Source organism: Gymnodraco acuticeps, unplaced genomic scaffold (genome assembly GCF_902827175.1).
Source record: "Gymnodraco acuticeps unplaced genomic scaffold, fGymAcu1.1, whole genome shotgun sequence".
NCBI lineage: Eukaryota > Metazoa > Chordata > Actinopteri > Perciformes > Bathydraconidae > Gymnodraco > Gymnodraco acuticeps.
In genome coordinates, this window is record NW_022990271.1 from 5693633 (window position 1) to 5719216 (window position 25584).

General features: G+C 39.2%; 1 protein-coding gene across 4 annotated transcripts in view; it reads right to left on the reverse strand.

Moving 5' to 3' along the window:
* Positions 1 to 25584, reverse strand: part of LOC117549321 (A disintegrin and metalloproteinase with thrombospondin motifs 7) — an 86434-nt gene that overhangs the window by 30818 nt on the left and 30032 nt on the right. For all 4 annotated transcript variants that reach the window (XR_004569460.1, XM_034221129.1, XM_034221128.1 and 1 more), the window contains 7 exons: positions 11785 to 11929; positions 5686 to 5778; positions 4737 to 4882; positions 2923 to 3092; positions 2676 to 2809; positions 1587 to 1707; positions 693 to 937 (listed from right to left, as the gene is read on the reverse strand). Coding sequence is in view for 3 of the 4 variants with exons in the window: in XM_034221129.1 (XP_034077020.1) it covers positions 693 to 937; positions 1587 to 1707; positions 2676 to 2809; positions 2923 to 3092; positions 4737 to 4882; positions 5686 to 5778; positions 11785 to 11929 (1054 nt within the window). In the remaining variant the exon portion in view is untranslated. The remainder of the gene's footprint in view (positions 1 to 692; positions 938 to 1586; positions 1708 to 2675; positions 2810 to 2922; positions 3093 to 4736; positions 4883 to 5685; positions 5779 to 11784; positions 11930 to 25584) is intronic.

The window sequence follows — 25584 nt, forward strand, 5'->3', positions numbered from 1 at the left end:
AAAGAACCCTGAATAAAGGCTTGAAAAAGGACGGATTCATTTGAGACTTTTTGGAATTACAGGGAAACACAAAGTCGTGCAATTCTTGAAAGGATGTTTGGAAGGTGACATGTGAGATTAAAAAGGATGAGTGTATGAGTGGATGAGGATGAGTCTTTTAGTAGCCATACATTTTCTGTTTCCCATTTAAATGTACTCTGTAGACAATAAAGATTTGTCAACTTAATAAATGACAACCAACTACTGTAAAACGCATGTTTTATTACACTCAAAATGAGTATAGTCATAAGGCTTCTGTTTGACAAGTTTTCAATGTTGGACTGCAAACACCTCCTCGAGAGACTTCATGGAGGAAAGGGAGGGGAAGTAAAACAAGATGTGTTTGTGATTGAAATGCATCACAAAAACTAAAGCAAAGTAAACATCTTATAAAGCAGTTATTTTATTTCTAGAAAAGTTCTTGCAATCTTGCTGAAACACTGAACATATACTGTATGATTAGCAACAGTTTCCTTTCTTCATTAATGGGATTTTTCTAGTGAAAAAATTACATTTGATCTCACAACATATCAGTTTGAGCTTTTCATGTTAGTTAACTTTACTTCAGTACTTGTTTTCACTAGTCTGGTCTGTGTTGTCACCTCATGTGCTTTCATATTGCTATGCTGCCTCTTGATTGATTTCTTTCCTACCTGAATCCACAGTGGTTCCATGGTGGGCCCGGGGGACGTCAGGTTTTCCAGTTGTCCCGTCCTCTCGTAGATGAAAACCGTCCCGGCTGCCTTGTACTCTCCATTCCACTGGATCGTCCAGCCGCCATTCAGAAAATACTTGTTGGGGGAGTCGCTTCGTAGTGCCAAGAAGTTCCCAGCTTCAGCCATCTCCTCAATGCGGATATCCCAAGCTCCCTCTGGGATCAGTCCAATGTCTACATAGCCTAAAGGATGTTACACTTTCAGTAAGGATACTTTTTGATATGAAACAAGGTATCCTAACAAATAGCAGAGAAGACAGAGGAGACAAATGGCTCTTAGCAAAAAGAAAAGGGAGTGATGTTTTAATGGTCCCCTATTATACAGTTTTTCATCAATATATTATAGGTCTCGGATATATACAAAACATGTCTCTGAAGTGTTTGGCTCGAAATACCAAACAGATCATGCATTGCAGCATCCCATAAACCCCTCTGTTTCAGCCCTGTTTCAAAAGTGCTGATTCTCTGTCTGTTACTTTAGAAGAAAATAAGGAGCCTCTCCCAACGCCCCTAGGAGGAGATTCAGGTGATAAGGTGGGCGGGGTTACCTTGGTTGGTGATTGGCTGATGGTTACACAAGCCAAAAAAGTTGTTATGACATCATAAAGTGGCGAAAATCTGTTAATTTTAAGACAGGTTTTTATATAAATGGATCAAGACAAAAAGAGAGGGGGTCTTTGTTCCTGAAACTTTCAGAAGCTCTTTACACAGAGGGGACACATGTTTATGTATAAAATACATGGATTTTGTATAATGGGTGACCTTTAAATGTTCTTCCATGTCAGCATATCTTCCACAACTATAGCTTAACCAAAATAACTAATTAACATACCGAGTCCTTCTGTTTCCTCAAATGTTCTCTTCACAGTGGCACAGGTGGAGCCATTGCCATGACACACCCCGCAGCGATCCTCTACAGCTCTGGAGTCAATCACATAGTCACAGCCTAAATTCTGCGACACACAAGCAGCAAAAATAAACTCAACAAATCATTATCTAGAATAAACCTCACAGTGTTTAAACTACAAAGGCAACATAAGGCATTATGCTGCAATTTGGGCACTGAATATTTCTTTAGATCAAAGACAGATTTTGCAATCTTTCATCCACATAAAGACTTGATAAGATCTGTTCATGTGTACATCACTTTGTAAAAGCCATAGAAACAGGACAGAAGACAACCTTTCATCACCTTACCTCATGTTCTGAAAATCCCAGTAATCCTTAATATTGTTCTGTGTTGCTTTATTTATTAATGTCACAGCCCATAACTGAGCTGCTGCTGTCACATGGTGCAGTAAAATGGCACAATATGAAAACAAAAGGTCAGACTCAGAGGAGCTACAATCAAAATGTAGGGTGGGAACACGCTACACTCTTAAAATAGAATAAATACATTGAGACTTTAAATAATTAAGTCTTATTAATTATTTTTAAGGATGATCAAAGGAGAAATTGTGCTTTGCTCTTCATTGTTTCAGTGACCCTTTAAAAACACAAATTGGTTTCCAGGTAAGGCGGAACACATGTGACTTCCTGACAGAAATGTCACAAAATGTCATGAGATCAGAGCCACCAAGTCTGTGATTGCTGTCCACTCAGTATCCAAACAATGTCTGTATCAGTGACTGGCATTTTGACCAAGGCCGATAGGCAAGAGCAGAGAGATAACAGCCACCGTATCTTTCTATCAACTAACCCATTTTCATGCAGAATGTCAAATGTACAACACTTGCCTGCCGAGAAAACAAAGTGAGCTAGCGTCAGTCACTAGGCTGTTGAATCAGCCATGCATTGCAAAGAGACAGAAATGTAAGATGGAATACTCAGTGATACTTTAAAATCGAGAACAAAAACTGTGAGGAGGAGACGAGGAAACATATTTATTTGTTTGAGAGTATGTGGAAAAGAGTCTCGATACCTTACAGATGCCATTGACGCACACATCTCTGCTTTTGTTTCCTTGGTAGCACGGAGTCCCATCAGCGACGGCGTCCTGCATCTTGTCAGAGAAGTGCTCTTTCAGTGGATGACAGTGCAGCTCACAAGGGCTGGCTGAAGGAGACAAGGAGAGAAAAAGTTGTGTTGGATGTTGTACAATCACAACCAACTCTTTGAACTTTCTTAACTACTTTCTGTCACAGCCGAATGGAGTTTATTTTGCCCACCTCTGTTGATGACTGCTTCCCACTTGTAGAACTTGCCCTTGTATGGCAATGTGTTGTAGTGACTGCACTGGAGGTCTCTGAAGGTGGGCAGGTCATGAGGACACGGTGTGGGGCTGCAGATCTTGAACCTCCGTCTCTCACCCAGACAATAGTTCCCTCTATACTTAGGACTGTTAGTCAAAGAGGTAATTTTGGAGTTACTCATTGACTTTAATTGTCAAAACTTTGTGATATGGTGGAAAAAGGAGCAGTACAGAGAAGATAATAATAATAATAATAATACATTGAATTTTTATAGCGCTTTTCCCAAAATCAGAACAGAAACAGTTAAATGAAAGATGCATTAGATATGCATTTTAATATAGAAACCAATCAAGTCCATAAGACATTTTTCTTTGGCAAACACTGTAATTTATTTTCCTGCTCTGCTCTGTTCTTTAGATAACATAATAGCTTTTGCTGTTTCCTTCCTTTCATCAGGAATAAATGCCAAACATTTTCTGTCCATTTATTGCCCAAAATAACCTCATCTCTCCATGTCCACAATTAGGGAACTATACTTTAGTCTGAAAATGGGTCTTTGAAGTACGGTTTAAACGCCTTTTACCCATGGCTGTAAACGGCATTATGGTAGGTTTTTTAGATGTTAAAGGATATTCTTCTATTTTCTTCTATTCTTCTGAGATAGAGGTTGAAACTCGGTTCCAGATGAGAACCGATAAGAAAATGCCGGGTACCGGGTACCCATACAAAATACACAATTTCGGTTCTGCTTAACGGTTCCTACACGCAGTAGACCCTGTATTCCAGCGGGCCCGTCTGCACCGTGGCGCCGCGGTGACCCGGTGGAATACAGGGCGGACCTGGAGAATCACAGAGCGGGCCGTTGACGGCCGGCTCGGTACGCTGACGGCCGGCACCGCCCTTAATAACGGCATCATGTAAGTTGCGCTGACAGGCGACAGAGGTCCACAGTTGCCCCGCAACGAGGCTCCCCCCGCCCTCCCGTAGACAGTTCACGAGCTCAGTCACTTCATAACATCAAAGATGGGTCGCGGTAAACGCTCTAAAGTGAGGCTCCACTACACTAAAAAAGAAAAAGACAAGGCACAGTGTAATGTCTGTTAATAGCTTGCCACAGGCATAGCTCAGTTAAAATAAAGCACAGCTATTGTGCAATACATTTGTATTGCATGCATATTTTTTATTTGTAAAAATGTCAGTTAAAGCTTAAAAGAATAAAGATATTTTTGTTATCTAAACGTTTGACCTTTTTCTTTTACAATTTTGGAATCGAAACGGGGAATCGATAAGAACCGGAATCGATAAGCAGAACCGGAATAGGAATCGATACATTTCAAACGATACCCATCCCTAGAGATAACGCACTATAATAATATTTGAATTGTAAAAAACAATTAATGCCTTGCAGTGTTATTCCTGCACCAGCTAGTCATGTTGCAGTTTACATTCATCTAGATTCAAAATGTCATCACTGCATAATTTCATCAGAAATCTGTGAGAAATTGTCAAAATCAATATAGGAATTCTTGAGTTATTGACAAAGATGTGTATTTTGAGGTCACATTGACCTTGACCATTGAACATAACCATCTAATCAGTTGACTCCAAAGTCCAAGTACAAATGTTAAGCCCAATTTGAAAAAATGTCCTGTAGGAAATTCTGAGATATTTTGTTCACAAAAATGGGACAGACGACCCACTAACATCATACCTCCGTCCACAAATTGGCCATATCAATAGTTAAACAAGAACAAATATGTAAGTATTTAGGAGAGAAAAGTGTCACTTACATGGGGTTATCACAGTCTCTCTGGGCGCTCTGGACCCCAGCCCCACACGTCCTCGAACAGCCCGACCACTCGCTCCACGAGGCCCAGCCACCGCTAACACTCTCCGGCTCATGTCCAACTGTTACACACTCTCCACTGAAACACCACTACAAAAAAACAACATCATTTATTACAGGAACACACACTGTGAACCCCCTTATTCCTGGCTAAGAGGACATTGGTTGTAGTGTTGTCTTATATAACTGAGACACATTGAATTTAATGTTTGAATATTCAGCATTTTGAAACATGTATTATCTCTATTTTTCACAATAGCTAGAAGACATTGTTTGAGTTTCATCTGTTAGATTTGATTGTCTTACTTTATTTTATTTGCATTACTTTTACATTGCAACGTGCTAATTCATTATAGTACTTTTGCTCTTAGTCAGCAATTTATTTAATTAATCACAAAACGTCAACAAATACAGCAAAAAGGGAAGACTCCCATGACATTAAGCCATTCCTTTTTAGATTAAACATTAATTGTAAGATGATGCCAATGATTTAATGAATGTGACTTGTGTTTTGAATCTGCCATTTATTAAATGAATCACAAGACGTCAGGTCAGGATACAGTTGACTTAATGTATAACTTCTGCCGAACAGTTTTCTACAGGAAACAACAGCGACCTTATTTGCTCAATGCGTGTCATGTTAGGTTGGGGAGTTACAGCATTCATTTCATTCTGACAACCTGCTGCATCTTTATGCATCGTCATATGCTCAAAAATAAAAAAGATGCAGTCTTTTGCAATAACATTTTTAGTTATCAGTCTCCATGGCAAGGCGGCAAATAGAAAAGACTCCCTTGATTAAAGCCCTGCCATTAGGAGGTTAAACGCTGACATCATTCCCACCACACTCCCCATGTCTCACTCCCTTCATGCTCATATAATGGAGGACTGACCTTGTCCATGCCACAACTTGTCCCATCTACAGCCCCGTCCAGCTTCGAGTGGCACGTGGTTCCCACAGTGCACCACAGAGTGCTGCATACATTCTAGAAAAGCACAGAGAGACCATCTTGTTACCACATCATTGTAGACGTTGTTGTTGTTGTTTTTTACTTTGTCAATAAATAGGCAGAGATATCACTACATGTTTCCCACTCGGATATATATTGAATAATTAAGTACATCTTTAATTAAATGACAAGCATACTGAGTATCCTTGTCAAAAATAGTTATGTGCCCTCCAGTAGGTGATTGTAGCTGATTGCATTTGAAGGTAATAAATGAACTTTATGGATCTGTACTTTACAGGGTGTGTTTGTCTAATTTTCTTGGCTGTCAATAAAGACTATTTCCCACAGGCTTACTGATGGTATTCGTCAGGAGTACTACAGAGTACAAAAATATGTCGATACTATTGATAGATGAAGCATCGCCGAACTCCCGAATCCCACTGTTTGTTCTTGCTTTTTATGATAAGACAAGTGTCACATCTTCAGAAACAGCAGATGAGACACAGATTACAGGCAGGAGCTCTGCAGCACAGATGGTCCACATCTCCATCTCCCAGGAAACCATTGCTGCATGATGTTCTATGTGAAATTATAGAACTGCATGTATTTATCTTGAGCATCCTTCACTTATCTTTCATCAAAGCTAGCAGTCATGCGCTTAGTGAATCCTATTATTAAGTGAGGATTTACTATAATACTAACATATAAGTCATAATACTCATTTAATTCAATACTCAATGTAGGAAATAATCAAAAGAATAACAAGAGGCTGTTTATTTCCCACAGTGGTCAAATCTGTGTGTGAAGACTGATGACAGCAGAAGGTCGAATGTGTTAATAAAGGAGTTCCTGCACTGATGGCTGCAATCGCCGAGCCCATTCTTGTTTCGGTTGCTTGACATTTGTGATCGATGTGTTTGCATTTGGACAAAATGGTCGTACTGCAGGTTAGGATGATTTTTGAAAAGAGTTCAGCATTTTGAACTTTCAGAATGCAATAATAAACAGAGCTCTGTAAATAAAGTATTTTCCAAGTTCTACTTTAGAAATTCTGGAACTTATCATATACAGGCTTGGAAACAGCAGTATTGATTCTCAATGTAGGGCTCAATTTACAATAGAAATGAAAAAGTCACAGTGACCGATCCTCCCACTGCACAGGATTCAGAGGGCTTTGAAAAGAAATACAGCTCTGCAGAGCTCACAACCTCGATCTGATGCAGCCTGGACTTACAGATAGACACCAATGTCATGGGAATTTTTAGGATTTTAGCTGTGTCTCACAAAACAAATACATCAATAGAGAAACCATCCCAAATCCCTAAACAAACGGAGTATTGAGCAACTTAAGCGTACCTTAAAGCCTACAAGTACACAAATAAATCAGATGTAGCACTGATTCATGCATGTATGCAGAAGGCTGTACTAAATTGGTCAATGTAATCTTATGTTTAAAGCTTTTTTGTAAAACATGGCACTAAAGCAGCACTCAACAGAAGGACAGTGTGCCCTGCCAGAATAGACAGGTACAGTTGCAAAAAAAAGTATGTGAACCCTTTGGATTCTCCACACATAGCGTTGTGTGTTCCTTCCAAACAACTCAACTTTGGTTTCATCTGTCCACAGAATATTTTGCCAGTAGTGCTGTGGAACATCCAGGTGCTCTTTTGCAAACTTCAAACGTGCAGCAATGTTTTTTCTGGACAGCAGTGGCTTCCTCTGTGGTGTCCTCCCATGAACTCCATTCTTGTTCAGTGTTTTACGTATCGTAGATTCGTCAACAGAGATGTTAGCATGTGCCAGAGATTTCTTTAAGTCTCTAGCTGACACTCTAGGATTCTTCTTCACCTCATTGAGCATTCTGCGCTGTGCTCTTGCAGTCATCTTTACAGGACGGCCACTCCTAGGGAGAGTAGCAACAGTGCTGAACTTTCTCCATTTATAGACAATTTGTCTTACCGTGGACTGATGAACATCAAGGCTTTTAGAGATTTTGTAACCCTTTCCAGCTTTATGCAAGTCAACAATTCTTAATCGTAGGTCTTCTGAGAGCTCTTTTGTGCGAGGCATGGTTCACATCTGGCAATGCTTCTTAAGAATAGCAAATTCAAAACTGGTGTGTATTTTTTATAGGGCAGGGCAGCTTTAACCAACACCTCCAATCTCGTCTCATTGATTGGACTCCAGGTTGGCTGACTCCTGACTCCAATTAGCTCTTGAAGAAGTCTTTAGCCTAGGGGTTCACATACCTTTTCCACCCTGCACTGTGAATGTTTACATGGTGTGTTCAATAAAAACATGAAAACATATAATTGTTTGTGTGGTACAGAGGTTGCGCTAGACTTTTTCGCTGCCCGTCATTTTGACAGACAGGATCGTAAAACTTCCGTCAAAATCCAGAATTACCCGTCGGCCTTTACACAACTCTGACAAGGGGGGGGGGGGGAGAAAGCATGCTCGTGAACTGTCAACGGGGGCGGAGGGACAGTTCACATGCGCCGTGTTATGCATGGCTGCTGCACCTTGCGGGAGCGTGCACAGCGTAAAGCCAAAACTCACAGACATTTCAATGATTTGTACGGCACAGTTAGGTTTTATGACCAACTTATGCAGAAATCCAGGTAATTCCAAAGGGTTCACATACTTTTTCTTGCAACTGTACATGTTTTTCTGTCCTTTCTGCTCAGTATCCACATATACAAATGTTTTAGTGTCTGTGATTGGAGGTAATATCTTACATTTACAGTCTTAGATTTACTTATTTTGTTAACCTTAATTGTATTTGCAGAATACGTTTTAGACTCAATAAAATAATTAAGGAAACACATTTTTTACAACTTAGGAAATGTGCAATAGAATTGTATGCAAAAGGGAAAAAAAGGAAACAGTTCAACACTGATATATAAAATAACATCAAATCAATGTCATCAAGCCACAGCAATAAAAACAGCTGAGTTGGGGGCAGCAATGTGCAGCAGAGCAACAAGCTATTCATTTTGAAATAATAATCATCACGGAGAGCATTTTCTATTCCTGGAAGATTGACATTTATTTAATAATGATTAATTTGTTGAATGAATAACTTTAGAAACAAGTTAAGAGAGACAGAGCAAAACACTCTGTACCATGGTAATGGGTTAAATTGAATGACATTGACTTAAAAAAAACATGTTAATGTGAGTCCGCCTTTATTATGTCCTATTCATTTGTGTATTTTTGTTTTCTATTAAAAGTCTGTGTCGTGTTACCTTAACTGAAACCGTCAAAGGTTTTATATCTTTCAATTTATTTGAAAATTGTTATTTTTATATAATATCTCTTTATGATTATGCTGAATTTATTCAACGGGCATATCCTACTGTATGGTGTTACAAAAAACATGAATACGAGAATGAAACTTTACAAAACATATTGTGATTAGAAATTCATTTCCTGTTGAGATTGTGTTCACCTATGGTTTATGGAGCCATTTTTATGAGCAGTTAAACCACATATCTGCAGACTGCCAAACGTGTTAAGATTAAAGATGAAAATGTCCAAATATTTATTTAAAGGCAATGTTCATCACATCAGTTAGGCCTCAAGGATACAGTCTTAATCTTGGTGATACACACTGAATGTTAACTATGTATACAAGAAAACTCCAGGGTACAATTAAACTTCAAGGTTGGTAACCATGCTATAAAGTATAAACATCCCCAACTCAACATTTGAACTCAAGAAACTATGTAACGTGGGATTCGTGAATTGGATTAGCTTGAATCGTTTTTCTCACAGTTGTTTTTCCATCCTGGGGGGACGCTCGTAAACGACGCACATGTTGTAACAAGTTAAATTAAAAGATAATCCAAGTTGTTACTTTAAGTAATTACATTGCTGGGGGGAAAATACACGTGTGGTTTCCGTATGTCTGATATTTTACCACTCCTGTTGCTTTGGCCTGATACTATATATAAATTACTTAGATCAGTCCCCAACCATAATTCACATCATACTTACAAACCATACAGGTTTGCAAGCAGAGGATTTTATCAAATTTACAATCTATTTACTCAGACATGCACAACACAGGAAATACTCCCCTAAAGGAGTCAATATACGGTATGCCAATATGTATCAAAAACATTTGTGTGCATCGTTTCTATACTTCAAACATGCCAAGTCTCTGAGATTCTTCAGCAGTGAGCTTGAATACTGAGACTGTCATGTGTGAGCCATGTTGTCACGACCAGCTATGCGGTAAGATGAGCGTTTTGCTTATGCAGTGAGTTTAAATCCAGCTCATGTCATAATTCTAGGATTGATGAATGCAGCGAGGGGAGTTTCCAGTGCTAAAAAAGGGGAGGACAGTTCTGTCTGAACATGCTGAGGTGCTTACAGATACAGTACAGAAAATACATCTAGTTGGATGTTAGAAAACACATGGGGCCCTTAAAACCCCAGTATGCTCCATCAGACCGGCTCGTAAGATGGTTTAACAGCTTCCGCAAAAAAAACCTCCCGAAAACATTGTTTTCCGAGTTGTGTGTGTGTAGGGGGGGATTCAATGTTTTCAGAACATCCCTTTTCATGTCTGGTTTCGATTGTAGCCACTCAGAACGACAAGGTTCAATGGTATCAAATAGTATTGGCAAAAGACCGCTTTTTATGATCAAATATTATAGTAGTAGTTATTGTAGTTATTGTACAAAAAGGACTTCGGAAATAAAAAAATAAAAAGTATTTCAATAGCTTGAAATTGTAAAATAGCATTTTGAACAACATAAACATAACATAAAATCACATTGGAAAAATGCCTTTCGGAACTGGATGGGTCCTTTCTGTTTTTACTGCTTTAAAAGCTTGTATTGCAGAACTGGGAAAAAAAGGAAGCCCTAACACTTCAAAAGGGGATAACATAAAAGAAAATATTCAGTATTAAAATAACTATATTGAGAGACAACAATCAAATTCACAACATACAAAGCTCAATGTACAACATTCGGTGTATTGAGTGGTATGAAGAAATGATGTAACATGATGAAATATTGAGTGCACTGTATTCAGACCCATGGTCGATCAATACAAAAGAAGCAAAGACAGAATAACATATCAAGGTTTGCGTACAGAAAACCTGCTGAGAGGAACAGTATGAAGCAAAGCAAAAATATAAACTGGCTGTTGACTGTATTAAACCTCTTTAGTGCTCAAACGTAACTTCTTTAGTGGTGTCTCAATTAAGTTTACTTACGTAATCTTCTATCCCTTTGCTACTCTGAGTGCTACTTCTCCTCCACGTCCACTCTGGAGTATAAAGAAAACAGCATTAGTTGCATTTTAATAGTGACTCTGTGACACAAGATTATTACTGGGAGCTGTGCATTAGATTTGCTCAGGCCGTTCCGGTTGCCCTTCCACAATACAGTCGCAGAATATAAAACAAAATCCATATAGCACATGTTGTGGACAGCAGATTGAAGAAGCCATGTGTGGACAACATCACACAGCAATGTGTCCTGTTCTGCAGTTAACAGAGGTCATTGGGCTTGTTGTTCAATATCCTGAAGTATATTGAGCATGGAGGACACCTTAATAACTCTCTAAATAACTGTGATTTTTTTCTTCACACTACAACAAACAACACTTGTTAGTCAATTTTGTCAATTAATGAGATCAACAATGATGGTGTTAGGATGTTATTTCAAATAGGTTTTTAAAATCTAATATTGTGTGCCACACTTTTATTGTTTCAGGTAGATTTTTTAACTGAAGTCTTTTATCCACCAACATCGAAAAGAGAGAAGACTTGACCTGATCAAAATGTTAAAACATCATAATTTACTTTACATATTGTATATGCTGCTCTACCTTATTTATTATAGGGAGCACCAAGGTTGCTTTTTGAAGTTTTATTTTCATTTAAAAGATGTTCTCCTAAAAATATGTTAGAATTGAACACTGTGCTGAAGACATAATGGGATCAGAGCAGGATGGGGGCTGTGAGTATTGCTGTGAGAGCTTAGAGTAGAAGATCAGACAAAATCTGTTGTGAGAGAGTCTTACGTCCATGTCATCACAGAGCAGGGATCCAGATCCATACTGCAGCCGGCACTGATGGGCCGCACTGTACAGGACCCCGGGAAGCACCGAGTTCAGAGACAGCTGGTCCTTCACCGGGGCATCATCAAGGCACCAGCTCCAGCCACGACTGTGAGGCAGGGGCAGAAGTGGGGGGATGTTTTTTGGGGAAAAAACAGAAAAACAGAGTCTGGTTAGCACAGTTTACAGACGTCTCTTTGTTACACACATAGTACTATCTGAAACATCTTTAAAAATGTCTGTACTCTTTCTGTGGTCCACTTTCCGCCATGAAAACGTTTAGAAAGACTGCATTAGTTATTCTGAGACAAGCAGATAATCTTGTATCCCACATAAGTAAAGTTTCCAGCTGATGCAATCGCTAGGAATAAAATGAAGCAGGAATGAATGCAACAAAAATCTTCTGCAACAATCCAAGAAATAACGATAATGTTGACCTACTGTACAGTAGTGTGTGGCTACAGAATAGAATGTGTGAATAGCAGCCGCCAAACAACACCTGAACAATTAAGTGCCAATTCAATACAAAGGGCATTAATCCTTGAGCTAAATATCCTTAAGCTCATCTCTAGCACTGAATATTTCCACAAAAAAAAATTGTGATAATTAACTGAATTCTTGAGGCATAAATATATATAGAGAAGTGATGAGCTTAGGTACTCAGGAGAGTTTTTGATCACAAGCAGTGAAAACTAATATGTTTGCGCTGTGGACCAACACTATACATTGACGGGGAAGGGGGTAGCAATAAAGATAACACCATTAAACAGTTACACAACATAACAGAAATAATATCGATAGCAGCGTCCCTAGCAACCACCTTGGTAACAATGAAAACGTTGTATCGACACAATTTCCTGAAGTAATCTTCGTAATAACTAGCAAACTAAAGATCATGTGCATCAACTGCACACATAATCTGAAATAACAACTCATATTTCTCGCATCAAATGACATCAAAACGCATTTTAATGGCCAAACTAACTTTAAAATAGGCATTTTACAACGAGAATAAAACAAAATTCGGCCATGTTTTTTTTTTCTGCAGGGAGAAATGTGAAGATCACGTGACATAGACGCCAGCCATGGGAATGAATGGTGAAAAAAAACGTAGGGATCTTACAATTTCAGAGGCGTTTTTGTAGAAATACTACGTCCTACGTTGTGGACCAACGTAGTTATTACACGTTTTTTTATGAGACTGGGTCGGTCAGTCTCACAGTTACCGAATCTAGAAAGACTGCATCAAATGCAGAGTCAAACATTTGGCCAATATTGAAGGAACAAAAGTATTTTTGGAGGTTTACGGATTTAAACAGCTTAAGCAATTGGGAAAACAGATGAGAACAAAACATTGGGAGAGGTCTTTTGTGTTGTTTCTGCTCAGTATCTAACAAGTATCCGCCGAAGAGTCAAAGACTGAAATCCCATCACAAGAAAAACGTCTTGGATGTGACTTTTCAGTCACTGATCAGGCTGTAGAAGACTTTGTATACACACATAAAGACAAGCTGCATCCTTCCAAGCTGAAGAAATAAAATACGTGATATGAAACATCATAGAAAAGTTATGTATATGACTGGGACATCACAGAAAGCATGTGTCCTTGGACAAGACACTTCACCTGAACGTGCTCCTGTGGGTATTGTCCACAGTGGTGACCATTGCATGTATGATATGTGTAATGTGTATTTGTAAAGCGCTTTGAGCATCTGGAAAAGCGCTATAATAAATGTAAGGAATTATTAATTATGAATGCCTGCAATTACGCATGAAAGTGCCAGGACCCAGTGCATCACCATGACCCTCAGTCTTTACAATTTACTTTCCATTAGTTATCTCTCTGTTGAAATGGATTTCTCCTTCAAAAGTGACTCAAGTAGTCCAGCTTGCACTCATGTTGTTATTCAAGAAAGGACGAAAAATAAGGCAGAGGAAATGTAGGATAAGCAAGGGTTCTCAAAGAAGAAGCTGTCCTTGGACACCCAATGGAAAAGACGGCATGAACAACTCCTCCAAGGAATGATTGAATAACAAGTCCATGTCATTTTCTGCCACCAGTGGTTTAAATTCCTTTAGTTTAAAAGTAGATTTGTTAAAGTAGTTTAGACAGTAGGGCAAAAAACAAACTTTTGCCCAAACACCACTAATGTATCAATCAAAACTTTTTGCAGAATATTTAAACAATACGTCATGATTATCAATCAACAATCATTCCATGTTTCAAATAATTTGACATTAAATGAAAGGAATTCTTCGAGTATACTGGAGCTATTTGGGTCCAGGATGCAGATAAATTAATTAAAAGTTTAACAATGACCCTAGTATATCTCGTCAACAGGAAGTATGTGTCTAGTAAGGGGCTAGGCAATTTTTTTTTATTATCATATATCATTTATTGTATTTTAAAAGCAATCATTCTTAGCCTAGTTATATGCAGGATAAAATGCAAGATACTTAAGTTTCAAAAGGAGACTGGCCAGATTTCTGAGTCCTTTGACACACTGGAGTTGCAGTTTGTGTCATGTGTGTGAGTGTTGGCAAGTTGCACCTCGATCTTCATTGCATATGCATTTAAGGGAGGATCTCACAAACATGTTGACATGAATAAATAAACACTGTGGCAGTGACAGTGTTTCAATGTTTGTTAACATAGTCAGCAGAAGCAATTGTGTTAATTAAAAGTACCAGTATAATTGAAACCTGCAAATGTGTAGCAAAACGTTTTAAATCATACGTATACATAGTTTTAATGAATTGCATAGATGTCAACTCTTAGCTATCATTACGTATGTAGCAAGTATTATCATTAAGTCCAGATATTCAGTAGCATACTATTCATGTCAGTTTTAGTTTTAATAAAACGACATGATAAGACTTAGTCAATGCACTTTGTGCCACTCTTACAGCCACTATAGTTGAACAGCACAGTCTGGTGTGTGTCCATCCCTCTTTTGCTACGGACTAATCTGCCAGGTAATTTATGTCTGGGGCTCCATAGCGATGCAGCCATTAGTGCTGCAGCATAGTTCAACTGAAAATAGTTTTACTGTCAGTGGCAACACGGATGGTTGGACTGACACTGTCTGGAAGTGGTTATGACATTAGCTTCGGGAGAACAAAAAAGGGTTCATGTCATCACTTTTAATGACTTCCTGAGAGGGGAATACAGGGAAAGGCTAAGTTCTGGGTTAATCGCCTCATTGTAGCTTCCCATTACCATAGGCAATGAAACAAAGTTCTGTCAGTCACAATAAGTACTATTTTGTTTAAATATATTATAATATTAACTCCACATTATTATCAATGAGTATTATCTCAAGGATACAGCCAGGTTATCTCAATGAAAACAACTAATTATAAATGTAATTATCTATAAGAGAGCATGTTTTACATATAAATAAGCCAGAGATGTTCACAAGTCTTTTTTTGCAAGTCTAAGTCAAGTCTCAAGTCTTTGGTCATGAGTCCAAGTCAAGTCTCAAGTCTTTGTGGGGTGAGACTTGATCAAGTCTCAAGTCTTTGGTCACGAGTCCAAGTCAAGTCTCAAGTCTCTAAAAAATAAAAGTCTCATGTCTCTTCTGGTTGTAATAAGCCTTCTATTGTCTGCTGCTATCCAGTCTGTTAAGAATACTGCACAGCTATATCTAAGAAATTCAAAGCATTTACTGTATTATTATCACTCCTATATCTATTAGCATACAGTATCAGTACTGATTAGTTTGTTATATGATCACTTTAAAACAGGCTATTGCAATGCAATATGAGGAAAAACATCACACTTTAGCTAAATGCAACAACTTCAGAATCAGAAATCAGTATCACAAATACTTTATTAATCCCCCGCAGGGAAACTGTGTTGAAAGTACTTAAAAGTAAACATTTGTTCTGTGCCATTTGTAACTAAAAAACTATTGCTGCAATATTATCTGAAATATACTGAACTGGTGATATTAAAACATGACCTGTTCCAAAAGAGATATCTACCATTAACACCATTTACCAGCCAAATGCTGGTAAATCATGCAAGTGGCTGGTACTGTATGTTGCACGCACCAGCCACAAATAACAATGGCAATCTATTGAGTGGCTGGTAACATTTCAACATTCACTAGGCTAGCCATTTGGCCAGTGGACAAAAATGTTCAAATTTGACCTCTGCAACCGTATTGTTTAATTACACTGGGTCTCTAATGACATCTTTTAAGTCTACTATAAATAAACATATTTCTCTATCCTCTCACTCAAACCCAGTGAAATGGTAACCTGATAAACCTGTAACATTAACGTTACGTGGTCAACAATAAACCTGTAACCTGCCTATAAACCGACAGATGTATTTATGTATGCAACTATGTCTTTTTCTACGTTTAACGTTAGCCAGTAGATGGTGGCAGCGGAACGTAATGATTAACGTTACCGACCTTTTTTATGTCATGTCAAGAGTTGGATGTCAACGCCACTCAACGCAAACAAGTGTGACAAGCAAACATTCACTCATCTTTTCAAATATTCAGTTACAAAGCTAGTAGCAAGCTAAGTTAACATTATATAGCTGATGCTGAGCTAAACATGTTTGCTAACCGTCCATAAGTGCTTTGACAAAAAATTCATAAAAACAATTCATCTGTGGAAGCCGTAATACTGTAAAAAGCACGACCAATTATTTTAGCCGGCCCGGCTATAATAACTGGATGGCCTACCTGCCTGTCAGCCTCCCGTCGGGGCACAAACTTATCTCGTGCCCTCATTGGTCATGTGCGCGTTCGTGTGTGTTGGAGGAGGGGCTCTATAAGGAAGTGGCAGATTTTCTCCGGTTGTGTATTTTCAAATTCTAGCGATCTCGAGCCGGTTTCTCAAACTTACCTACCCCACCTTTAATACGCCAAAAATAGAAAACACAATGATTGTTCACAAGTCCCAAAACACGAGTCCAAGTCGAGTCCGAAGTATTTTGAGCAGGAGTCCAAGTCAAGTCTGAAGTCTCTGTGTGTGCGACTTAAGTGCGAGTCGAGTCCGAGTCACAAACTCGAGTCCCCATCTCTGTAAATAACCCAAATTGACATCTTATAACTTTTCTTCTAATTGGTTGTGTTGGCAATCACTATACAGGTAAAGAGGAAAATACGAAGAATAATCAGCTCATTTAACATACATACCACAAAATAAAATCTACTATGTGTATAAGAAGAAGCAACAGCATAACAACTATAATATTTTACACAAACAAAACAATCTGAAGCACTTATATATCAAATGTGACACAATGTGAAAGCTTTCTGGTTATCTTGTTATACTTGTTTTGTTGAGGACGTCACTACAAAATTAGCCTGCACCCACATTACATGTTACTTGTTAGATGCTTTTATCCAAAGAAACTTACATACTCAGGAGCAATTTGGGGTGAAGTGTCTTGCCCAGGGACACAACGACATGCTGACTGCAGTGGGACTCAAACCTGTGACCCCCTGATCCCAACACCAACGCACTAACCCTCTGACCCAACACATACCCCCACATTTCTATAATGAGCAATCTCGTGGGAATGTAATGATCCTGTGGTAATACAAATAATGTAAGCTTTGTGATATGAATGACAATCACTTTCCCTTCATGCAAAGCAAATATGAAGCTGCCCTGGCAATTATGCAAGGGGAAGATGCCTTTGTCCAAGATGTCAATTTGCTTTGCACCAATACATTTAAAATCCTTAAGGGATGTTGTTATTCTAGAATAACCCCGGCTGCTCTACACAATAATGAATCACCACCTTCTGCCAGAGGCTGCAATTAAAACGGGGGGCTGTATCACCGCTAACAAGTGTTGTGAGTTTTCATAGTATGTTTAATACTTAAAACGAAAGTTAGTTATAATTAAATATAATCAATTATATTCTTGTATAACCCACAATGAAAATGCTTCATATTTTAGGTTTTTCTATAGTTACAGTATAAACAAAACAAAGTGGTTTGTTTAGGTTGAGTGTGTAAGGTCTATGATTTATGGGTGTCTCTGATAAAGAGAGTAGCAGTTCACAGGGGGGGGGGGCTCCAGGCTTAAGGAGAAACACAGAGGCCTCAAAAAAGGGTCAAGTCCTTTTTACACTAACATAGGAAGGTGTGTCTTATGCCATAAAGCTATGGAACATGTCGAGTCATGTCCAGCCTTGTACATTAGAGTCCATGCCCAGTTTTTCACAAATTGGGTGTAGAGGAGGAGTTTTTTTTTTTCGGGTTTCGTTACGGTTTTTTGAGAATAAAGAGACTGGGTTTTTGAGAGAGCGCGAGAGAGAGGGGGGTTTCCCCTGGTAGACTCTCTCCCGGTAGGCTTTGTGCTTCAGAGCTGGGTTAATAGCTCTCGGTAAGGTCCTCCCAGACGGGGTAAATATCTCTCGAATTTCTTGGTTGTTGGCTGAGTGGAATGATTTGATGAGACATGTGTTTGTGAATATTATAACCCGCCACCTGTGAGGAAATCTTCCTCCGAAATAATGCGGATAGGAATGGGTTTTTGAATGTTAAATCCGCCGTCTGTGTCGGAAAAAGTGTATGAATATTATAACCCGCGACCTGTGAGGAAATCTTCCTCCGAATTAATGCGGATAGGAACGGGTTTTTGAATGTTATACCCGCCGTCTGTGTCGGAAAAAAGGTATGAAACTGATGTGAATTGATTTGGTGAATGAAAAGTTGAATGCGCTTTTTATTGTCACCGGTCTTTTTATGAGGAAATACCTCTAAATTCTATCGGGAGATTTTAAAATGTCACAACTGAATTGGGTAGTTGAAATGAAAACATTTTGGTAATAAATGTAAGACTGTGAATTAAAGTTTCATATTTGAACATGATCACAGCACCATATTTTTTAGTATGATTATAATGTTGTAAAGAGAGAAGGTAAAAACCATGTATTAGTTTGGACCTATTTTTCTTCAAATAAACTGAATCCCACCTGTTGGACTGGGATAATTTAAAAGACACCTGTGCTCTCCTCTCCTGCGTCAAAGGTAAGATTGCACCCTGCCACACACACTTAGGTAGGAGCACACTCCATTTACTGATATCAAAATCCTTCGGGATCCCTTAAACAGATTAAAAAAGAGTTGTCTGAATTGAAACAGCAGTTAATTGAACCTAGGTTCTTCGGGAAGTTAATAGAGGTGAGATCTTGCTGACGTTGGTGGATCTGAGCCAAGCAGCAACCTTGCATAGACTCAATAACTTTGGAAAGGTCAATTAGTAGGTCAGAGTAATTTACCGGAATAAATTATCAGGACCTCTCCGACTCTAAACATGGCGCCCAACGTGGGGCTCTGTGAAAAATAATACTTTTACAGAGTCAAAATACAAGAACCAAAACGACCTAGTGAAAAAAGTCGATGAGTACAAATCAGCGAAATACAGGCTGAAAGTCTTGTTAAAATACCTACCCCAAATCCTAGAATATATAATTAAACCTAAAAGTGTAGTAATTTAAGTTGATACTATTGCACCGGACTGAGGGTTATATTATATCGGATATTGCTGTCTGTTAAAAAAGCTAAAGTAGGTTCTTCTTCCCCTAGCCAAATTGAGAAGCCCCTGTGGTCCCTTTAACACAGGTTTTGGTGGCTATAGTGAAGTCAGCCGTAGGAGCACTGCTCAGTACCTGTCCAATTACTTTGAAACTTATAGGTAGGACTTGACAAAGAGCTGCGGTTTGAACTTTTGCGTTAAAACATAACGTGGGGAAGAGTTAATGGGAGATTTAATAAAGATAAACATAGGTCTAAAGGTACCTATGCTGTTGAAAAAACTCGAAGCTCGGTACATAACACTCTTAACTGAGGTACCCGCATGTACTAGCTGAATCCAGAAAGAGTAACCTAGAACCAAGTGACGGTATAGTCGGACTGATCATCCGGCGGGAGTAATAGCCTAGGAACTTGCATGTGTATAAAAGAGTGAACGTAAACCCTTAAATACATTTTTGTTTTTTTAAAACAAACAAACAACAATAAATAAATGGCGGACGAGGTTAGAACGCAGTTTTTAATGACTCGGAGCCAACCACACAGGGAGGGATACACAGAAGCAAAATCCGGAGCTTCTGCCTGCCCTGGTCAGCTTAGCCCAGACCCACGGGCGTACCGCAACCAAAATACTTTCCTGTCAGACTACCGTTTGACAGAGAGCAACAAGCAGGTGGTATAATGTCTGAGACCCTACCTCCACCATACAGGGATAAAAGCTCAAAAATGCCATTTAGGAGTATCTCATCTACTTCTAGAAGAAAACACATTGTTAGACATGATATTCAGGGAAAAGGAATGTTGGAAATAATAATGTCAAATATTGAAAATCCTAAAACTGGATCAACAAACCATGTTAATAAACCCTGCTAATAGGAAGCTAAAACATGCAGGAGAAATAGCAGCAGCTCTGGCAAAAGATAATAGGTCCTAGCATGCAAGCACAGTGTGATAATATGATAAGGACTATTAAACTGTCAGAAGGCAATGTGGTGATCAGATGACCCACAAATACCGGTTGTTTTGAATGTACTTTTAAGAAAAAAACCTATGTGGGAACTATCAGCAGATATCAAGCCCCAACAATATCTTCAAAACTAATATGAGAAAGTTTTTGCGAAGCTAAAGCTCAAATACTTTACCAAAATCAACTAAACTATTTGCTTTTGACCCCTTTTTGGGAATGGGATTTTCCGTTACACAACAGAAGACTCAATTCAAGCCTTAAAGAACGCTTTAAAGACAAGTCAATGAGAGTTAAATGTGGTGCTATTTTGCTCATGAAGGAGAATACACTTTTGGAAACAAATCTTTTTTCTCTGCTCCTGAGGTGCTGCAAAAACACGCAGCACACGGGGTCAAAGACAGGCGTGACCTCTGGAGGGGAAGAAAATTTGAGCAGACCACGAAAGACCATTAAAAGTGTTATGGCCTCAGCACAGAGGAAGATCTGGAGATTTTAAGGAACTCTCCCAAAGCATCCCCCACCCCAGCACAAGGGAAATAGTGTTCCTCTCACCAAAGAACAAATCAACTCTTAACCAAGTCGGATCTAAAATAGACATAGCTCCAGTTGTTAAGAAAAGAGGGAGATTCAAAAAATTATCTTAACACCAGAACAATAATATCAAATATCAAAAACCAAAATAGTATGTTGAGACCAATTCTCAGAAACTAACAATGCGAGATAAGAAGAAAGCTTGAGAAGTTCATCTAGCCACGAATGATTTAGGAGGAGGTGTGGAGATAAGGAACCAGGGTGATAGAAAATCTGTGTTATTCATGTCCATGACTTGATCAGGAACAGAGGAAAAGTTCTCTCCTGAAGAGAAGCATCTTGCACTTGCATTCAGATGTTATCCAGCCCTGAGGGAAATGTCTCAAGGTACCAAAATGTGCATATACACTCCTTATTTTTTCAATATCTGAAGCTACTAAACAAACTGTTCAGGGAGCGAAAGCAATAATGAGTAGATGGGGAAAATGGAAGATGATGATGATGTCTGATCCAGATGTGGTGTGTAGAGGACCTCAGGAAGTAAGCCACAAAGGAAAATAATGACACCTTTACAGGAAACCGCTGCTCCAAAGATAACATTGTTGACAGAGGGGAGTTTGCGAAAAGGTGACCAAGCAGCCACTTGGGCCTTTATAATGAAAACTAATTCAGGTGAAGTACTTTGCAAGCAAAGGGGTGCAATACCAGGTACAGCCTGCTGAGGAAAAGGCCATTTGTTGAGGGACTTCCTTTTGCTAAAAAAGGTAAATTAACACACATCCGTATTGTTACTGATAATGATTATTGTTACAAAGCGGGTAAAGAAGAGCTTAATAATTGGGAACAAAGGCAGTTCAAAAATGTGAAAGGTGAAGCGCTGACACATGCCCATCTATTGAGGGTCTTATTGCAGAGTTAAAGGCAGGCATGTAGAATGGAATCATGTCCGTAGCCATACAGATAAGATCAAATTTAACTATCAGGGTAATAGAGAAGTTTTACCTTGCTTAAAGCACGGGACGAGTTAACCACCTGACTGCCATATTCCCTAGAATATGGAAAAAGGGTGGAAGCATTCACGTACCACCTGAAGAAGCTCCTTAGGTTGTGCGTGAATTACATAGCAGTTTAGGCCATGTGGGCCTATTTCAGATGAGAAAATATTGTCTCCACAATAAAATCCTCTTACCGAAACTGCGATTGCACCTACAACACACATGGTCAACATGTCTTCAATGTGTAGAGGTGGATGGGTTTAAGAAAGTTCATCCTGAGCATCTTAAAATAATAGAGGAAGAACCACTAACCATTTTTAGTGCTGACATAGCAGGTCCTTTTCTGACCCGCACTCCCAGTGGGAATAAGTATTTCCTTGTGACCTTTGATAAATGGAGGGAGTCATAAACATGTTTATCCTCTGACCAGAGTAACTGGAACACAGTGTCTGCTAAAATGGCGGAACATATAAGTATTTTTCCTAAAAACTGAGAAAATAGGAATGGATAATGTCACTCACTTTAAAAATGAGAAAGTTTTGTCACCCTTGCAGGATAAAGGGAATCAAACCTATCTGGTCTTTAGCATATAAGTATCAGGCATTAGAGCAGCCAAAGAGTGGAGTATAAAAAACTGTAAAACAAATTGGGACATTCCAATCAATTTGACAAGGCTGAATATATTCCTATATGTATGGAAAAGCTACCTAGGGCAAAGGTCAGGTCATATCTAAACTATCACACCTTTCCGTTTAAATTCAGAAATCGTGTATGGGTGACCAGAAAGGGGCAAAGTCCAGAGAAGGGTTAGCTTAAAACTAAATCAGAAGGTTTGGATACAGTGAAGTCAATTTCTGGGAAAGTAGTTTCACTCCAGAAGAGAGAACCGGTTCACCCAAGCCAACTGAGTTTAGAATCCAGATAGGAATACGACTGCGGCCTACCCATCCACTGTTGATGCTATCAGTCTCACATCACATGACATGTTTTGCACACACACGTGGCAGTTAATGTGCTTCTTCCACAGGAGAGGATAGCTTTTTGTGGGATCTTCCCACAATAAGTTAGAATTTGTCTTGGTAAATTCTGTACCAAGGGATATTCGATAGAGCAAAAGAGGGAATTTAAATCTGAGTAACAAGCAATAGCTCCAATGCAAAGGATTTAGCAGTAGAACTGTTAGAATCTATAGTGAATTATGCAAAGAAAGATGGCAAGACGAAACTCTGTCTATTAGCATATGGATCATTAGAGCTTGAATGGAGAATACCTCAGTATCAAAGAGGAAATGGAAAATAACCTTTATATTATTTTTCTCATTGTTTTTTTTTTTTAACTTTACACTATTAGTTTTCTTTTCAGTTATTTTTAATTGTTATACGCTTACACCCTAAAAGAGTATTCATTTAAATTAGATTTTTTTTTGAGCACATCTCTCCTTTTTTGCTGGTTCTCACACAGCATGAAGGTGTAGGGCTGTCAGGTCGTTAAACTGATAAGAGTAAATTATGGCCCAGTGCTTTCTGCCATTAGAGGCCAACTGAGTAAGAGGAGAAACAATCACCTTGCTGTATATATAAATTCCAGAGCAATATGGAATACACGACCCCCTTGAGAAAACCCTTGGGGAAGTTTTTATTTTAACTGAAACAACTTTTTATGAATCAGAGAAATGATTTATACTTGATTTTAGCTATATTGTTGAGATTAATACCTCAGCAATCTACCAAGAGGATTTGAACCTGCCTAGCGGGGAAACTTCAGTCAGTGCCTCAAGTGAAGCCAAGTAGGCTACTGGACCCAGGAAACCTGTGCAGCAAGGATCAGCGGCTGAGTCACCTGTACCCCTGCTAGGGGAGGATGAAGTTTCTTCCAGCTCTGTGGGACAGGCTGCATCTCTACCCGCTGAGCCACTCAGATCGCAGTGGATTTCCCAGGAAAGGATGACGACTACCTGATAACGGCATGGTCAGATATCAGACGCCAGGTAGCAGCAGCCCTACCTACCCCCTGCCACTGGTCCACTTCACCATCTCCAACCCGGCGACTTCGTGCTGGTCAAGGACTTCCGGAGAAAGAGCTGAAAATCCAACCGTTGGCAAGGTCCCTACCAGGTGCTCCTCATCACCCAGACAGCGGTCAAGGTCACCGAGAGAGCCACGTGGGTCCATGTCAACCACTGCAAGGTCGTAGTCACAGGCCAGGAGAGACGGTAGAAACAGACGACAACAAGTGATGTGTCCTAGTCACCAACGGAATACGACAACAAGTACCACCAGCACCACACTGGCACCACATACACCTAATCTCACACTGCACACACAGGATGTCATGAGCGAGTGCCAGCTAAGCTGTTTCATATGCCTCTGATTCCTCGTTTGTGCTATCATTGTGTGGGGACTCATTGACCTTGTCACAAAGTCATGAGCGATTATTGACGAGGTCTAAAAAATCCATAACAACTGTCGACTGAGTTATCTGGTTTTCGTTTGGAGATGTCGTCCAGCGAAAAACTGCAACCCCTCCATGATCAGGGTCAAGGATTTACATCAGATAGCAACATGGATTTAGGAGTCTACACTGGAACAACAGATGGGCCCCTCGCTCGAGAACATTCCAGTGAGGTACCATGTTTTCTGTGTTTTTCACACCAGGTTCATCAAAAGGTCGTCCTGATTTCACATACTGAAGAACTTTTCATGATATTGATGCTTGGAGTTTTACGGATGTAATATGTATGTGTTTTTACGATTTTATCTGTTGCTATTTGATAACTTTGCGTTTTGAAGAGAGGGTGTTGAGATCATAGTATGAAGTGAATACTTAAAAACGAAAGTTAATTATAAATCATATATCAATCATATTCTTGTATAAACCCATAATGAGAATGCTTCTTGGCGGTTTTTGAATATGTATGTATGCTTACAATTTTTTCTGTTGCTATTTGATAACTTTGCGTTTTGAAAAGAGGGTGTTGTGAGTTTTCATAGTATGTTTAATACTTAAAAACGAAAGTTAGTTATAATCAAATATAATCAATTATATTCTTGTATAACCCACAATGAAAATGCTTCATATTTTAGGTTTTTCTATAGTTACAGTATAAACAAAACAAAGTGGTTTGTTTAGGTTGAGTGTGTAAGGTCTATGATTTATGGGTGTCTCTGATAAAGAGAGTAACAGTTCACAGGGAGGGGGGGGGGGGGCTCCAGGCTTAAGGAGAAACACAGAGGCCTCAAAAAAGGGTCAAGTCCTTTTTACACTAACATAGGAAGGTGTGTCTTATGCCATAAAGCTATGGAACATGTCGAGTCATGTCCAGCCTTGTACATTAGAGTCCATGCCCAGTTTTTCACAAATTGGGTGTAGAGGAGGAGTTTTTTTTTTGGGGGTTTCGTTACGGTTTTTTGAGAATAAAGAGACTGGGTTTTTGAGAGAGCGCGAGAGAGAGGGGGGTTTCCCCTGGTAGACTCTCTCCCGGTAGGCTTTGTGCTTCAGAGCTGGGTTAATAGCTCTCGGTAAGGTCCTCCCAGACGGGGTAAATATCTCTCGAATTTCTTGGTTGTTGGCTGAGTGGAATGATTTGATGAGAGATGTGTTTGTGAATATTATAACCCGCCACCTGTGAGGAAATCTTCCTCCGAAATAATGCGGATAGGAATGGGTTTTTGAATGTTAAATCCGCCGTCTGTGTCGGAAAAAGTGTATGAATATTATAACCCGCGACCTGTGAGGAAATCTTCCTCCGAATTAATGCGGA